At 36.4% G+C, this 14,446-nt stretch overlaps 2 protein-coding genes across 5 annotated transcripts; one reads left to right on the forward strand and one right to left on the reverse strand.

Moving 5' to 3' along the window:
- Nucleotides 1-417: 417 nt before the first annotated feature.
- Nucleotides 418-4,935, forward strand: LOC105257132 (mesoderm induction early response protein 1). Of its 4 annotated transcripts, none has more exons than XM_011267558.3 (5): nucleotides 418-1,114; nucleotides 1,277-1,415; nucleotides 1,677-2,732; nucleotides 3,048-3,175; nucleotides 3,403-4,935. In XM_011267558.3, coding segments are annotated over exons 1-5 (1,968 nt in total). In that variant the 5' UTR covers nucleotides 418-1,112; the 3' UTR covers nucleotides 4,046-4,935. The 4 variants fall into 4 exon arrangements, with proteins under 4 accessions (XP_011265860.1, XP_011265861.1, XP_011265862.1 ...); XM_011267559.3 differs by having other exon boundaries at nucleotides 3,406-4,935; XM_011267560.3 differs by having other exon boundaries at nucleotides 418-965.
- Nucleotides 4,936-5,069: 134 nt separating this feature from the next.
- On the reverse strand, nucleotides 5,070-12,014 carry LOC105257133 (nucleoporin NUP188 homolog). Its single transcript, XM_011267561.3, has 6 exons — nucleotides 11,773-12,014; nucleotides 11,308-11,524; nucleotides 10,705-11,172; nucleotides 10,499-10,623; nucleotides 9,864-10,392; nucleotides 5,070-9,773 (listed from the first exon to the last, which is right to left on the reverse strand). Exons 1-6 carry the CDS (start codon nucleotides 11,799-11,801, stop codon nucleotides 5,352-5,354), a joined length of 5,790 nt encoding a protein of 1,929 aa, XP_011265863.1. The 5' UTR covers nucleotides 11,802-12,014; the 3' UTR covers nucleotides 5,070-5,351.
- Nucleotides 12,015-14,446: the final 2,432 nt, after the last annotated feature.

Consider the following 14,446-nt stretch of genomic DNA (forward strand, 5'->3'; position numbering starts at 1 on the left):
TCGAAACGTTGTTATACCTAATATATATATATATATGCTGTACATACCATAGACGTACAGTAGCAATCGAATATGATTGGTTTCTACTTTCAGGTCCGACCAATCAGCGTCGAATTACGTCAGAAAATCTAGTAATGTTACCCAACTGTTGAGTCCGCTGAATGCGGCCATTACTAGATTTATCGATATAATTCGACGGTGATTGGCCGGATCTGAAAATAAAAACCAATCACATTCGATTACTACTTGGTTGAATCCGCTGAACGCAGCCAATAGCAGAGTGAAAAACCTAGTTTGAAAATTCTCTGCTCTGACAATGGACAAATTATACATCGACCAATCATGTTACGAGGAACGTGTTACTTCCCGGCTGTTGAAGAATCTAGATATTCGCGGTAATGGCCGTAACGACGCTTTCTCGACTCGCATTCGTTTTCGGAACATACACAAGCCGAGGGGTGAATGCGACGAATATAAATAATGTAGTGTGCGTCTTTTTGTTAAAGAGTCGTTTAATAATTAACGATCTCTATATGTGCCGTACGTGGTTGTTACGAATCATGCTCGCTCAATGAAAAATTGTGCCTTAAAGAATTCGTGACATTTCGATTGTTCGAATTGAGAGAAAGACAGGGGTTTGTTGTTGAACCTGTGAACAATAGGGGAGGGACTCGCGATTTCTCGGTGTTTGTAAGCAAAAGAATTGACGAAATCTATTATCCGAGACCGAGAGAGTATCCAGTGATGATCTGCGAAATATCAATTGCCACTATGCAAGACTGTACGCATTAGTGTTGCGAGTACTACCGTGACGCGAATATCAATCCAGTTTGAGGTTAAACTCCACAGCACACTCTACGTAAATGTATCTCTCATTTTATCCCGCCTGCATCGGACAATAGAATCAAATGTGCTAAGTTACAAGGCCAGCCTCTAACTTGTCCACCCTCTGCGTCAGAAGAATGGTATGATAATGTAGACTGTTGAAAAGCATAGTTCTTGTATATGGTGATTGTATGTGGTGATACATTCTGGTGCGTCGTCTATGCATTGATGTGTGTATACCATTTGTGTGTTATGTTCCAATCTGAGTGAATAGGGAACGTAGAACCATGTAAGTTTACATCCATCCATGTAGCGACTAATGTCAATCTCATAACATTCTCTCGCATATAAAAAGAACTTAGAACCGTATTGAGAATATAATAAAGATTATTTATATTATAAAGATTCTGCAGCATTCTTTGTTATTTATAACAATGTATGTTTCGTACAGGGCAGATCGAGATTTTGATATGGGTGGTCCTGCAACAGAAATGATGGTAAATGATTTTGATGATGAACGAACATTGGATGAAGAAGAAGCATTAGAAGGTAGTGAAGATTCTCACAACGAGTTGTCCAATTTGCAAAAGGTATATCTCTATTGATATCTGAGACTGTGCACTTTGTACATATGTATATGCATTTGTCACTTTGTAACCAAGTTCTGATCCCGACTATTCTAGGATCAAGCCTGAGAAATGAAAAAATCGAGCCCATAAATAATTACAATTATGATAAGTTTCCGCAACACTTTGGACTCAAAGTGCGTTCTCGTAGTGAGATTCCATGTTTAGCCCATAAAATATGCTTGATGTAATAATGATCTATTTTTTTCTGTTTTGTCGTGTAAGGAAGGTGATATGCCACTGAAAGATCTACTTGCCATGTATGGATACGGTGATCCCTCGACGGAGAACTCAAACAGTTCTGATCACATGTTGCTGCCATCTGGGAGCGGTGATCCTGAGACCGAGGAGCATTACTCGGATAAAGGTGACAACGATGCGGACGACGACGATGATGACGACGAGGCTGATGCAGCCAGCAATGAGCCGGACCTCAAGCAATTCTACACAGAAATGTTGGTGAAAGGGAAAGACAAGGCATCTTTGCCAGGTTCAACAATGAAAAGCAATAGCAGTGGAATAGGCAACAGGGATAACAGAAAGCGTAGGATCGACGATGACGAAGACGACGATGAAGATGTCGAAGCTGAAGAATGTTCGATGAGTGACCCTCGAAGCGGAAATGGAAAGAAAACTAGATCTTCGCCTACGATAGTAGGCGCTAATGCTATTACATGCGACGGTATAGTTAATTTAGGTGCAGCTAGTGCTGCCGACAGTACTGTTGAAGAAGGTAGCGCTAGTGGTGCGATAGATGGTCCGGAAGATAGGATAGTCAGTGCGGGAATAGGCAGTGGCAGTTCGAGATTATTGCGAAGTGTTTCGAGGCCGCAAAGCGAAGAAGAAGAGGACGATTGTGATTACAGTCCAGATGAAGAAGAATGGAAGAAGACAATCATGGTTGGCACTGATTACCAAGCAGCAATACCAGAAGGACTGTGTCGTTACGACGATGCATTGCCGTATGAGAATGAAGATAAAATGTTGTGGGATCCCAGTCATATATCTGAAGAAGACACGGAAGAATTCTTGGAACGCGCGCAACTTCCAGCGGTAAAAGGCGGCTCATTACCGGCTGGATCTCATATTAGGGATGACGAGCAAGCCTTATATCTTCTATTGCAATGCGGTTACAATCTCGATGAAGCATTACGAAGACGTAGAATGAATGTACTTCCTCCTACAGATGCAGTGAGTCTTTGGTCAGAAGAGGAATGTCATAATTTTGAATCTGGATTGCGCACCTATGGAAAAGATTTTCATCTTATACAGAAGAATAAGGTGCATAATAAAGTTTAATTTTTTCACAATACAAAATTGGATGAAAAATTGTTAATAACATTATATAGTGCTAATAAAATGCTATAAATATTATATTATAAAATGCTATAATATTTTTTTTCGTATGTGTAAAAAAATGAAAAGAAATGAGGAATTGAAATGAATAATATTTATCACATCATAAAATCAACTTATTTGTATAAATTATCATATAAAAACTACAAATCGTGTAGAAACTATTGAGATTTTTTTAGTGACTAATAATGAGTTGCATTGCAGTGATTTATAACAAGAAAATTTTTCTTACATTTATAGGTGAGAACGAGATCTGTGGGAGAATTAGTGCAATTTTATTACTTGTGGAAGAAAACAGAACGGCACGACATATTTACGTACAAAGCTCGATTAGAAAAGAAAAAGTATGCTCTGCATCCTGGTATCACGTGAGTATTTTCTCTATTGTAATTGAGCTTTATACCAAAACACAAAGTTTTGAAATAGAGATATGCACGTATGTTTAATATGGTATACATGTTTACAATCTATGAAGAAATTGGGCCTGATACAATGTTCGATAATAACATTACACCAATTAATACACTTTGGAATGTAATAGCTTTTGTTAATCCAATTATTGCAAGCGTGAATGACAGAACTATTAAATCGCAAGCAGGGACTATATGGACCGATTCCTCGAGGAACAAGAGGGAGTACGAGATCGCAGCAGTTCACCCAACGTCCATTGTTTGCTGTACGGTGACGCTAAACGGCAAAGATCCAGCACCAACGTGATTAATAATGACGAATCCAAATCTACAGAGGTTTGGGATGGAAATGCAGTCGATCCATTGGCAGAGATCAATGGTCCAACGCCGCCGCCGCCACCTCCACCTCTACCTCCACCACCACCGCCCATGGTAACATCGGTCGCAGCTACCATATCCTCATCAATGTGCAATGCCAGCGCTTTAACTACACCAACGTATTGTTCGTCGTCAACACGTCACCTAGATTCTCATCCTTCGTCTGAATCGAGTTGTACAAATCCGCTAGCAGACCGCTGGAGCGATTTAACGCCTCGAAGTCAACCTACCTCTTCTGTCATCACGACGATAACGATCAACACTACCACAGCTACTACATCTACGACAATGGTTACAGGCCTTGGCTCGACAAATACAGTTACTACTAATTCCACCGTCTCTGCCGTTGCTGCCTCCAATAATTATTATCATCAACGAGTAACATCTAGAAGCAATGATTCCCATGATACACCCTCACCTGAGAACATTTTACCTCATTTACCCCCTTAGCGTCTAATTCGACCTTCAGGTATTCAGCCTGAAAGGCGGCGGATGTCTTTACGCGGTGTGCCTAATTCGGCACTCACATCATCGTTAATGTCTTAATGCATAATAATAATTCATTAATATCAAGGATTATATTTTTATACGTATCGTAATTATTAATTGTCCTTAGCACATGAGTGCGTAATGTTATATATAGTGATGCGAAAGATCACCTCCCCTCCGTAGGGAGGGACGAGCATTTGTGAAAAGAGAGACTAAAACATACATATATAGATATATTGTATGTAAGATTCGAGATAAAAATTAAAAATAATGAATTGAGCGAAAAACGAGCGAAGTTATTGTAGCTTTCTCTATTTTTCTCCATCCGGGTTCTGAAGAGATATTTTCAGAAAAAAGATGTATCTCGATTGAAATAACATCACGATTAAAATCATAATAGTTACAGTCAATGGATCGAAACAGAGAAATGAAACAGCATAACATGTACCATTATTGTAATTAATATGTAATTCACAATCTGTCCAAAGCACGACTCTGTCTTTGGATTGGCAATAAATTTATAAAGACAGAATCTCATGAAACTTGTTAGTTTAAAGGAAAATAAATAAAAGTAATAAATGTTCAAATGATGAAATTCAAATGAAAGTCAATGGAAACAACAGTCGTCATTATTTTAATGTAAAGGATGCGCATAAATAGCAATCCTAATAATTCATTTTATCTCATTAAATAGTTGGCTGTGTATAAAATCGTATAGTTTATATTTTTCACGGTTCTCTTAGAAATTATTTAAGAAAAACACGAAGTATTTCTAATTTACTGAATATACGTTACGTTATGTTTAATCGTAAATAATGATAATATAAAAGCACAGGCTAAATTAGAAAGAATTAGTTAAATATCATATTTCTTATGTTCCTGATAATTTCTTTTCCTCTTTCTGTCCTTTAGTATTATATATTTTTATACGACACTATATATAATTCTCTGTTATGTTATACATAGTAAAAAAATAGTATTTATTATAATACATGTATTATTGATTAGCATTTGTGAACATGCACACAAATGTTCAATTATATATCATACACAATTTGTACAATCATGTACCAAATTAAAAATGGTACAGATAAAAGGGTGCAGTCATAGTTTAAATATTAAAACTCTATGTGCTGTATGTTCACTTTTAGTATTAAATGTTTGTACCAATTTACACAGTATATTAAGAGAGATTTAATCTCTATTCCAAAATGATATACTATTATTATATATTAAGGTTTACATTTTAAAAGTAGTTTTACAAATGTTATCGGAATTGTGCTGAATCCAATGACTCGACAACTGTCTTGAGTAATTTCCCCATCAACGGCAAGAATTGTACGCTGCTGACATTAGTTTTAAAAACGCCTGTTGTAAGGATACTATCGTCAAGTCTTTTCTCCCGTGTTTCGGTTTGAATTACTTCCATGGAAGAGTCTTCGTGGTCGGGTAAGCACACCGGCGTTTTATCAATAGTACTGTTCTTCTGGAGTCTTGCCGGTAAATTCATTTGTGTCGGATCACTGGTATCCTGAATTGTCCTGGAGCTCCGTGTATCCGCGTCTATCAAGGAGCCCTTTACCTGCCAGATATCGGGTGTACCGCGGTGTTCGAGAAAATCGAAGAAGACCCCCAACTCTGTGGCGGTTTCCCGTGCTATAAGTTGACGATCTCTCAATGCGAGTCTAGGACTCTTCACACCTTCCAGCGCTTGAGACAGTATTAGAATAAGATTGATCTCTAATGCCAATCGTGTATTATTCTCGTCCATAGATTCGAACCACGGATCGCAAAAACGATGATTTCTCGCTATGATTGGACTACCGTTGCCACCGGTGCCGCTGCCGCTACTCTTCGCAACGTGTCTACCGGTCGCCAAAGCAGTCGCTCTCGAAAGAATCGTATTTTCACATATCAACGGATCGTATGGACGACGTACGAGTCTAGGACTACTAAGCAACGGCACAGTAACGTCCAAGCCACTGACCGGGTATCCCAGAAATTCTCTGGAGCCAATGTTGGATGTCGACGTCCTAGAAATTGAGCCCGAGGCAGCGTGAATGATTCTTCGCAGATCCTTGCTCGTGTGCATACGCCGGAGATTCTCTGGTGCGGCGCGTTCCCATTCCTTCTTTGCAGAATCTGTTTTATCTTCGCGTCCAGTTGTATGCGGGATTAAAGAAGTGGGCAACGAAGCAACGGGCTGCGAGCGGGAATGAAGAGCCTGGGTGAACAGCTGTGTCGAACTGATGATCGTGCCGTAGGTGAGTCGCGGACCGGAACTCATGCTCATCTGCGGTGGACCAAAATTCATCTCGGCCATCGGCGTGTACCAATAATTCTGAGTATATATTGTGTCCACGAGGGTGTTCAATTTCGGCGAAAAATGAACAAAAGTTAGCGCGCAAGTTGTGTTTATGACAATCAGTTTATTCACCAATAGCTTCAACTCACCGCTAGGCAATCGATTATCGCAAGACTCGAGTTCCTCAGCACTTTCCACGCTGATACCGTCAATGATAAATTTCAGTATTCGTGGTCTTAATAACAAGTTCACCGTACTATCATACACCAGGTATATGCACTTGATCAGAGTCTCGCGAATCCTCGGCTGGATCGCGTTCCAAACATATGTTTGCGTAGCTACAGCGTGTATAAGAGCGATCAGCGATTGTATCAAATCAGCGGCCAATAAATCGGCAGTGTGTCTCAGTAAAGTGGAGACAACCATTAACTGGTGTTCGTGAGAGTTTAAGAAAAGAATCACATGATTAATGTACACCATGTGTGTCTCGCTGGTCACCAGACCTATTAAGAACTCTAAGCCCAAAGTGTATATTGGCCACCAATCCTGGCAACGCCATCGACCATTCGCTGAATCGTCGTACAACGAGTCGAGCATACTGTTGGCAATGTCAGCCGGTGGAATTAGGCTGAGCCAGAGCTTCGCAATATCGTTGTCGCTGATAGGATGCGGACAATACGGCGAACGCGATATAACACCTAGTAAACTTAGGGCTGCTATGCTGAATTTAAAATACGGGTATTTCTGCAGCGTGTAACCGACACATGCCATCAGTTCGGGTATCATTTGACGCAGCTGTACGCAACTGGCTCGTAAACGATGCTTGAAATTTGCATTACGTTCAACGTACGATCGTAACAATTGTGTCACCATGCTGACAGCTAATGTTGCCGGTAAACTTTCCCGTATACCACGAAGAGTTTCCACACTGTGACATTCAGCTTTTTTCTGCGTATCCTTTTCCTCGGTCTTGATGAGCTCGACAGAAATTTGTTGTTTACGACGTTCTAATTGAAAGGCAGCTTCTTTCAGTTCTTCCAATTCGCAAATAGCGATCGTACAGGAATGTGCTAAAAGATACTCCAAACTCGCTGAATCTTCGGCTAAGGTACTTTTCACCAGTTGCACACATCCAAGTAATAATGAAATCATCGTTTGACGTAGGGCTTTTCCGAAACCGCGATAAGTCTGCGCTATCTCTTGCGTGAGCTGTGACAGTCTGGTTTTGAAGATTCTTGAATCGCCAACACACATCTGTTTCCAAGAAGTGATGCATCTCAAGGATAAAGAGGCCAGTAACATTGGAATTTTGCCACTGCTGGTATCGTTGGATTCCTTTACTCTCTCCAATAAAGAATCCAAAGCCAACTGAGTTAGAAGATGCGCCTGTGTTACGTTAATTGGATAATGTTTAGCCGTTCGATCGTCAGTGAGCATGACAATAAAGTGATACCAAGACTCTAAGTTAATTTCATATAACGGATCGACGATTTTGTCTTGTTTTATATGTTCTTCTTTAGTACCATTATCTTCGCCGTTTGCAACGTCGAGAACATATATGGCTAATTTTTTCCAATGATCCTTGGATTTGTCCAACAGTTCTTTTAAATTTTTTGAGAAATTATCTTCGAGTAATGGACTTTTGTATAATTCTAACGTAATTACGTCTAACAATTGGGAATAACCTTTTGCACCTGGTACCAAAGGTTTGAAAAGCGGAGCAAACAGATGACTCCAGAATTTTTCTCGCTTGCGGAAGAAATTGACAAGAATTTCGTTTCTATAATACCACATGGCGCGTAATACCGCCATTGTGCTGTCATACAACTTGTCACACACAATATCACTTTCTTTGTACATTCGTTCTAAATATGAGTCTAAGAATTGACTGCAGCCTTCCGTAAGGAACTCATCGGCTGGACGAGGAAAAATTCTCTTGCGTTCTGCTTGATGCATGATGTTGAAGAGAGCTTCCGTCAAGCCGGGCTGTTTCTCGAGGCACACGGCAACCAATTCCAGGATAGCGACTTTTACTTCAATTGCGCATGTCGGTAGCGTCAATCGAAATGCAAAGGTTTCTCGTATAGAAGTCCCATCCATTCCCATACAGACCAGCAAAGACATAGAAAATTCCTCTGCAAACTTCTTCAATAATCTAACTGCCATTTTCTGCAATGAAGGACTAAACCAAACATATAAATAATTAACGATGGTCGGTACTATGAGAAGTCCATTAGGTACTCTCGGAGAAGAATACAAAGCAATCTCGAGAGGCGATCTATCGCCTAATTCGAGACCCAGAGACTTTCTAAACATTAAAAGTCGATTGACTATCGACAAGGCTAATTCTACGCTTTTGGTAGTCTTGAATCCTTTTCCACTAATCCAATCTGTCTCTGTAATCATTTTATTGTGCAATGTGCGTTCGCCCGTTCGGAGTAACTTCAACAGTGCGTGACGCGGCTCCAAGTAGAGTAAACTATATACTACAACAAGTTGCAACTCGTTGCGAATATCATTCTTGGATAGAGTAGATTCTAGAGCTCGATGAATACAAAACATGCTCTTCAGCCATAAGTCGATTCTTTCTGCATTGGATTTAAAATACCACGAGTCTAACTTGGGTAAAACAGCTTGTAACAGAAATACCATACCTGGTATCTCAATGGTATACATGGCTTCTTTACTGTGTTTGGCGATTAGATAATTGTATAAAGTGTCTAAAAATGCACGTAGAATAGGATAAGTATGTTCGATAGTTTCTATTCCTGAAAGCCACGACGCGATGAGACCACCATCAAAGGAGATTGCTTCAGCAAAGTCCACTGGCTTTTGATACCAATTATTAAATCTTGGGTAAACACCTGATCGCATACGTGAGAGAATGTCCTCAGGATATCTTAAAACCAATTTCGATGAAATACCAATGCACACGGCGACGATTTTGTATAAATTCGTTGGTAAAACCGGATATGAAAATCGATTAATGATTTCGAAACTCAGTTCCGTGGGAGTGACCATACTTGATGGTATCTCGATGTCTTTAGCCAATAATGCTTCCAATAGTTTCAAACCGTGACAAACATTTTTCGGTAAATCTGTCTTCACTGCGCTTATATTTGCAATTCCGCCGCTAGCTTGAGAAAATAACTGTTCTATTTTATGATGTAAGGCATTCCAATAACTTGCCTTTGTACGAAATAAAACCACTTCTTTCTCTGGAGATAGTACGGCAATGTTTTCGCGCGCACAATTGCTGAAGATAGTAAATAAATTCTTCTGAATTATACATTCCGCTTTGTATGGCTGCAATGATTTACTATGATCTCTTTGACGGGGAATCTCTATAGTCACTGTTTGTAGATTATCCAATTCCAATGCAATCTGGAAAAAAATTATAATTGTGTATAATATCGTATAATATTAAATATTTAATATATAACAAATTCAATATATAATAACATCATATATTACCTTTTTGGCACTCGCAATAGTCGTGGATGCAAGACCAATAGCTATACTGGTTAAAGGTTCAAACTTGTAAGGATATAATTCTACAGCAACTTTATAAATCGGCCATAAGCCATCGTATTGTTCGTTCCAAAATCTAGTAGCACATTCTGGAAATTTGATTGTAGCAGCCATGGCGTCGAAAATACCATTTAAAGTACTTAATCGATCTTCGTCGACAAAAGCGCACATCAAAGTAAGAAGATTATAAACACTGCTTCGCACAACTTCAGCATAATAAGTCTCTTCTTGAAACATTTCGCAGTTCATTAAATCTCGTAGATAGTGGAACACATCGAGTTGTATGGCTTTAATACCAAATGGTCTAAAGCGATTTAATGTGTCTATATTATCCGGATCAATCGCATAATTTGCTAACATCCAACATAGAAGCAATGGTCCATCTTGTGGTGAATTTTCACGAACGCATTTGTGTTCAAATATTTCTTGCATATTGCTTCCAATGCTATTTATCCAGTCTTCCATATCAGTGCTGAAACAATATAGATGTAGCAAAATAGAAAAACACACAAATAAGATTATTTAAAATATAAAATCATATTTTATTATAAAAAATTATTAATCTAGTGTTAACTTACTGCTTTCTCACATCCAATGCTACAAGTAATAATCCTATTTGGCTGTATTGTATCTCTTCAATTTTTTTAATAATAGCTTCCTTATCTTCATGACTTTTTGTACTTGCTAATCGTCTAGGTTCGCCCTAAAACATTTTATTAATATATATTTGGACAAAATTTTTAATGCTCTTAGCATACCAAATTTTTAAAGACATGTATCTTACCCCAATGCTTCCATAAAACTTAACAAATTCATGATTAGCAATATGTATATCATGCACGATCACAGTCAGTATGTGAAGCAGCTCTCGCATTTCAATCAAAGTACTATTATATAATCTATGTAAATAATCTTCGGTACAGAATTGTGACCGTGTAGGCGGATTTACAAATTTCAATGCTTTTATTTGCTTTTGTATAGATTCAAGTAGATTGCCCATCAAGATCTCATCAAAAAATTTTGCAAATTCCTTGTGATAAGGATGTCTTTCGTTATCTTTATATTCAATCATAAGTTTAAGGCATTTTATTAAGGTAATTCTCTCAGAATAATAAAAGTTCCAAATATCATCGATTAAACTTTTTATAGAAGTAAGATCAGTAAGCTGTGCTGCAAAAGTCTCTGCGCAATTTCTGTATTCATAGGATACAAAATTGCACACAAGATCCCAAGTAATTGTGGCATCCAAGTTCTAGTTAATAAATTAAAAATATTAATATTAAAAATATATTAAATAAAAAAAATTAAATATAAATCTTATACTTATATTTCTTTATACTATATCTTATATTTATATATTTGCAAATATAAAGTGATATATACTTACAATAAGTGGGGCAAGTTTACTAATCAAATCATACATCTGTTGAAGAGGAGGCGGATCTCTTTTAGAAATACTCTGCAACGATGCATCTGTATATGGCTTAAAAAACTGAAGTCCTTCCTTGAATAATACAGTTCCATTCTTAATTTCATCTTCGACAGTCTCTTTAGCGCAACAGCATGTTGTGCCAGATATTATGGACCATAAATCTTTGCTGCAACTTTTTATTAATTTTTTCATTAATGATAACAAAGTTTGATTGCTTTATAAAAATTAATAAATCTATTATATGATTATAAAGAAAAGGAATATTAATAAAGCAATATTAAAATAACATTGATAGCAAATACTTTTGTCTTTTCCAAATTTAAAATATATTTTTTGTAATGACATAATCGTGTGAAAAAACTTATAGATAAAATAAGAATTTATAAAAATCATTAAAGAGAAATTATATTATATACTTACGGCAAATTGCCCATTGGAGATACTTCCATGTCGAAAATATTATTATATCGAAAAGATATATCGTTTATGTAGCACTTATAATATAAACGAATAAAAGCATGTATATTTTTCAGTAAATAGTTTCTATTTCACGATTCTAATAAGATTATAAATAGATATAAACATTATTACTCTCGATAACCTTACTTTCGGTATATTGGCGGGCAATGTTAGATGGATTCGTATAAACCGGTAACCTCACATATACGTTAGAGCTACATTTATCCATTTCAGAGGCAGCAAAAAATCTTGCGTAGTTATCTATATTATCGATAGAGAAAATTTCAACAAAATAATGCAACATATTGTCTAAAGATGTCGTCACCATTGAAAGCTGCGGCGCAACGTAATTACTGTTTTAAATTTGAATTCAGTTGTTTCTCGCGCGACATAACGGTAGGAGCTCATGATAAATGGCATCCATAGATTGATTTATTTTACAAGGTAAATTTAGCCATAGTTGCTTTAATTTGCCATAATATTTTTACTTATGCAACAGATTCCAATATATATTTAACGATGAGCCGACATAATTATTGTATATATTTATTCATAAAAGATTACTGTGTTTCTAACCGTTATACTTTTTATTCTAAGTAACAAAACAAAGAATAAAGTCAAGTCTGCAAAATAGAACGGCGTTGAAATCTTACTGAAATTATTTATAATATTATGCTTTCAGACTCGTTTTTTCATCATGAATATTCGTCTCTCATCTTCAACGACGTTTTTCGATGACAAACGTCACGTCTAACAATAAGATGGAGATGCAGAACGGGATTTCAATGAAATAAAAAGCAAAGGAGCAATTTGGCCATACAAATGCCTAGCAAGATCTTAAAGTGAGCACAGTTAATACAAAGCATAAATAAATATAAATAAGCAAGAGAAAAATAATATTCATTCCTTAAAATATCAATGTATTCATATTAGGAGAATATATAAGAAGAAAGTTATATGTATATATACATATATAATCCTATTTTCGGTTATATTGATGGACAATGTTAGATGAATTTGTAAACCGGTAACTTTACATATATTAAAGCTACATTTATACATTTACAGCAAAAAATCGCGTAGTTATCTATATTATCGATAAAAAAAATTTGCAACGAAATAATGCAACATATCGTCTAAAGATGTCGCCACTGAAAGTTGCGGCGTAATTACTGTTTTAAATTTGAATTCAGTTAGTTCTCGCGCCACGTAAAGATAGAAGCTCGTGATAAATGGCATCCGTAGATTGATTTATTTTACAAGGTAAATTTAGCCATAATTACTTTATATTTGCCATAATATTCTTACTCATGCAACAGATTCCAATATATCTTTAATACGATGAGCCGACATAATTGTTGTATAAATTTGTTCATAAAAGGTTACCGTTTCTAACCGTATTTTTTTTAAAGTAATAAAGCAAAGAATAAGATGAAGTCTGCAAAATAGAACGGCGTCAAAATTTTACTGAAATTATATATAATATTATATGTTTTCAGAATCGTTTTTTCATGGATATTCGCTCTCATTTTCAATGATATTTTCCGATGACAAACATCACGTCTGAGATGGAAATCTGCAGTATGGGATTTCAGTGAAATAGAAAGCAGAGGAGCAATTTGATCATACAAATGCCCAACAAGATCTTAGAGTGATCACAGGTAATACAAAGCATAAATTAATATAAATAAGCGAGAAGAAATAATATTCATTCCTTAAAATATTAGCGTATTCATTAGGAGGATATATATATATATATAGAAAGAGAGGAGAGAGAGAGAGAATATTATTTTGAAATATATTATTAAAATGAGACAAAATGGTTAATTATATTATTAATTATATTATTATATTATATTAATTATATTTTATTAATATGTATTTACATTATATGTATATTACATTATATTTTATTAATATATATTATATTTTATTAATATATATTATATTAATTATGTAATTTTCATGTTATATTTTTAAAAAATTGCTTCTTTCATTATTCACTAACAATAAGATTAAAAACATTCTATTTTTGTTGCATATTTTAATGACAAATATTTTTAGCCATTTTAAAATAAATTTTTCTAGGAATTTAATGAAATTCAAAATCAATTTAACATTAATCTGTCAGAGTACTTTTTGCAAAATTAATTTAACATTAATCTACCAAAGTACTTTTAATACTATTGCGAAATTTTAATCTTTATTTTATATATTGCGTTTGAAAGTACGCACATTGTTTTGAAAGAAGAAGAGCCTCGATGACCAATGACCGCCATTCAGTAAGCATTAGAAGCGAGTTATGGCACATAACACTCGCGAGAGAAAAATCGTTCGCGAGAGTGCAAGGTGAAGAGGGCGAACGCCATCGCCACGAGTTTCGTTGCGGACATTTATCACACTTAGGATCCGCGACTCGGCCAGAAGAACGTTGACGGTCACATTCGCGAGATATTACCGGGTATTAGACGACGTGTAAAGCGCGAGTCGCGCGGAAATGCCATGAGCGAGGATGTACATCGTGTTTTGCGCGCGTGCTCTCGCACGGCGGACGCTTCTTCGTTGGATAACATCTGTCCTGTAATTCTCACGCAGTCGTTGTCAACAATTTATGATAGAAATCGTATCTATAACA

The sequence above is a fragment of the Camponotus floridanus genome, unplaced genomic scaffold (genome assembly GCF_003227725.1).
Source record: "Camponotus floridanus strain SB8 unplaced genomic scaffold, Cflo_v7.5 scaffold24, whole genome shotgun sequence".
Classification (NCBI taxonomy): Eukaryota; Metazoa; Arthropoda; class Insecta; order Hymenoptera; family Formicidae; genus Camponotus; species Camponotus floridanus.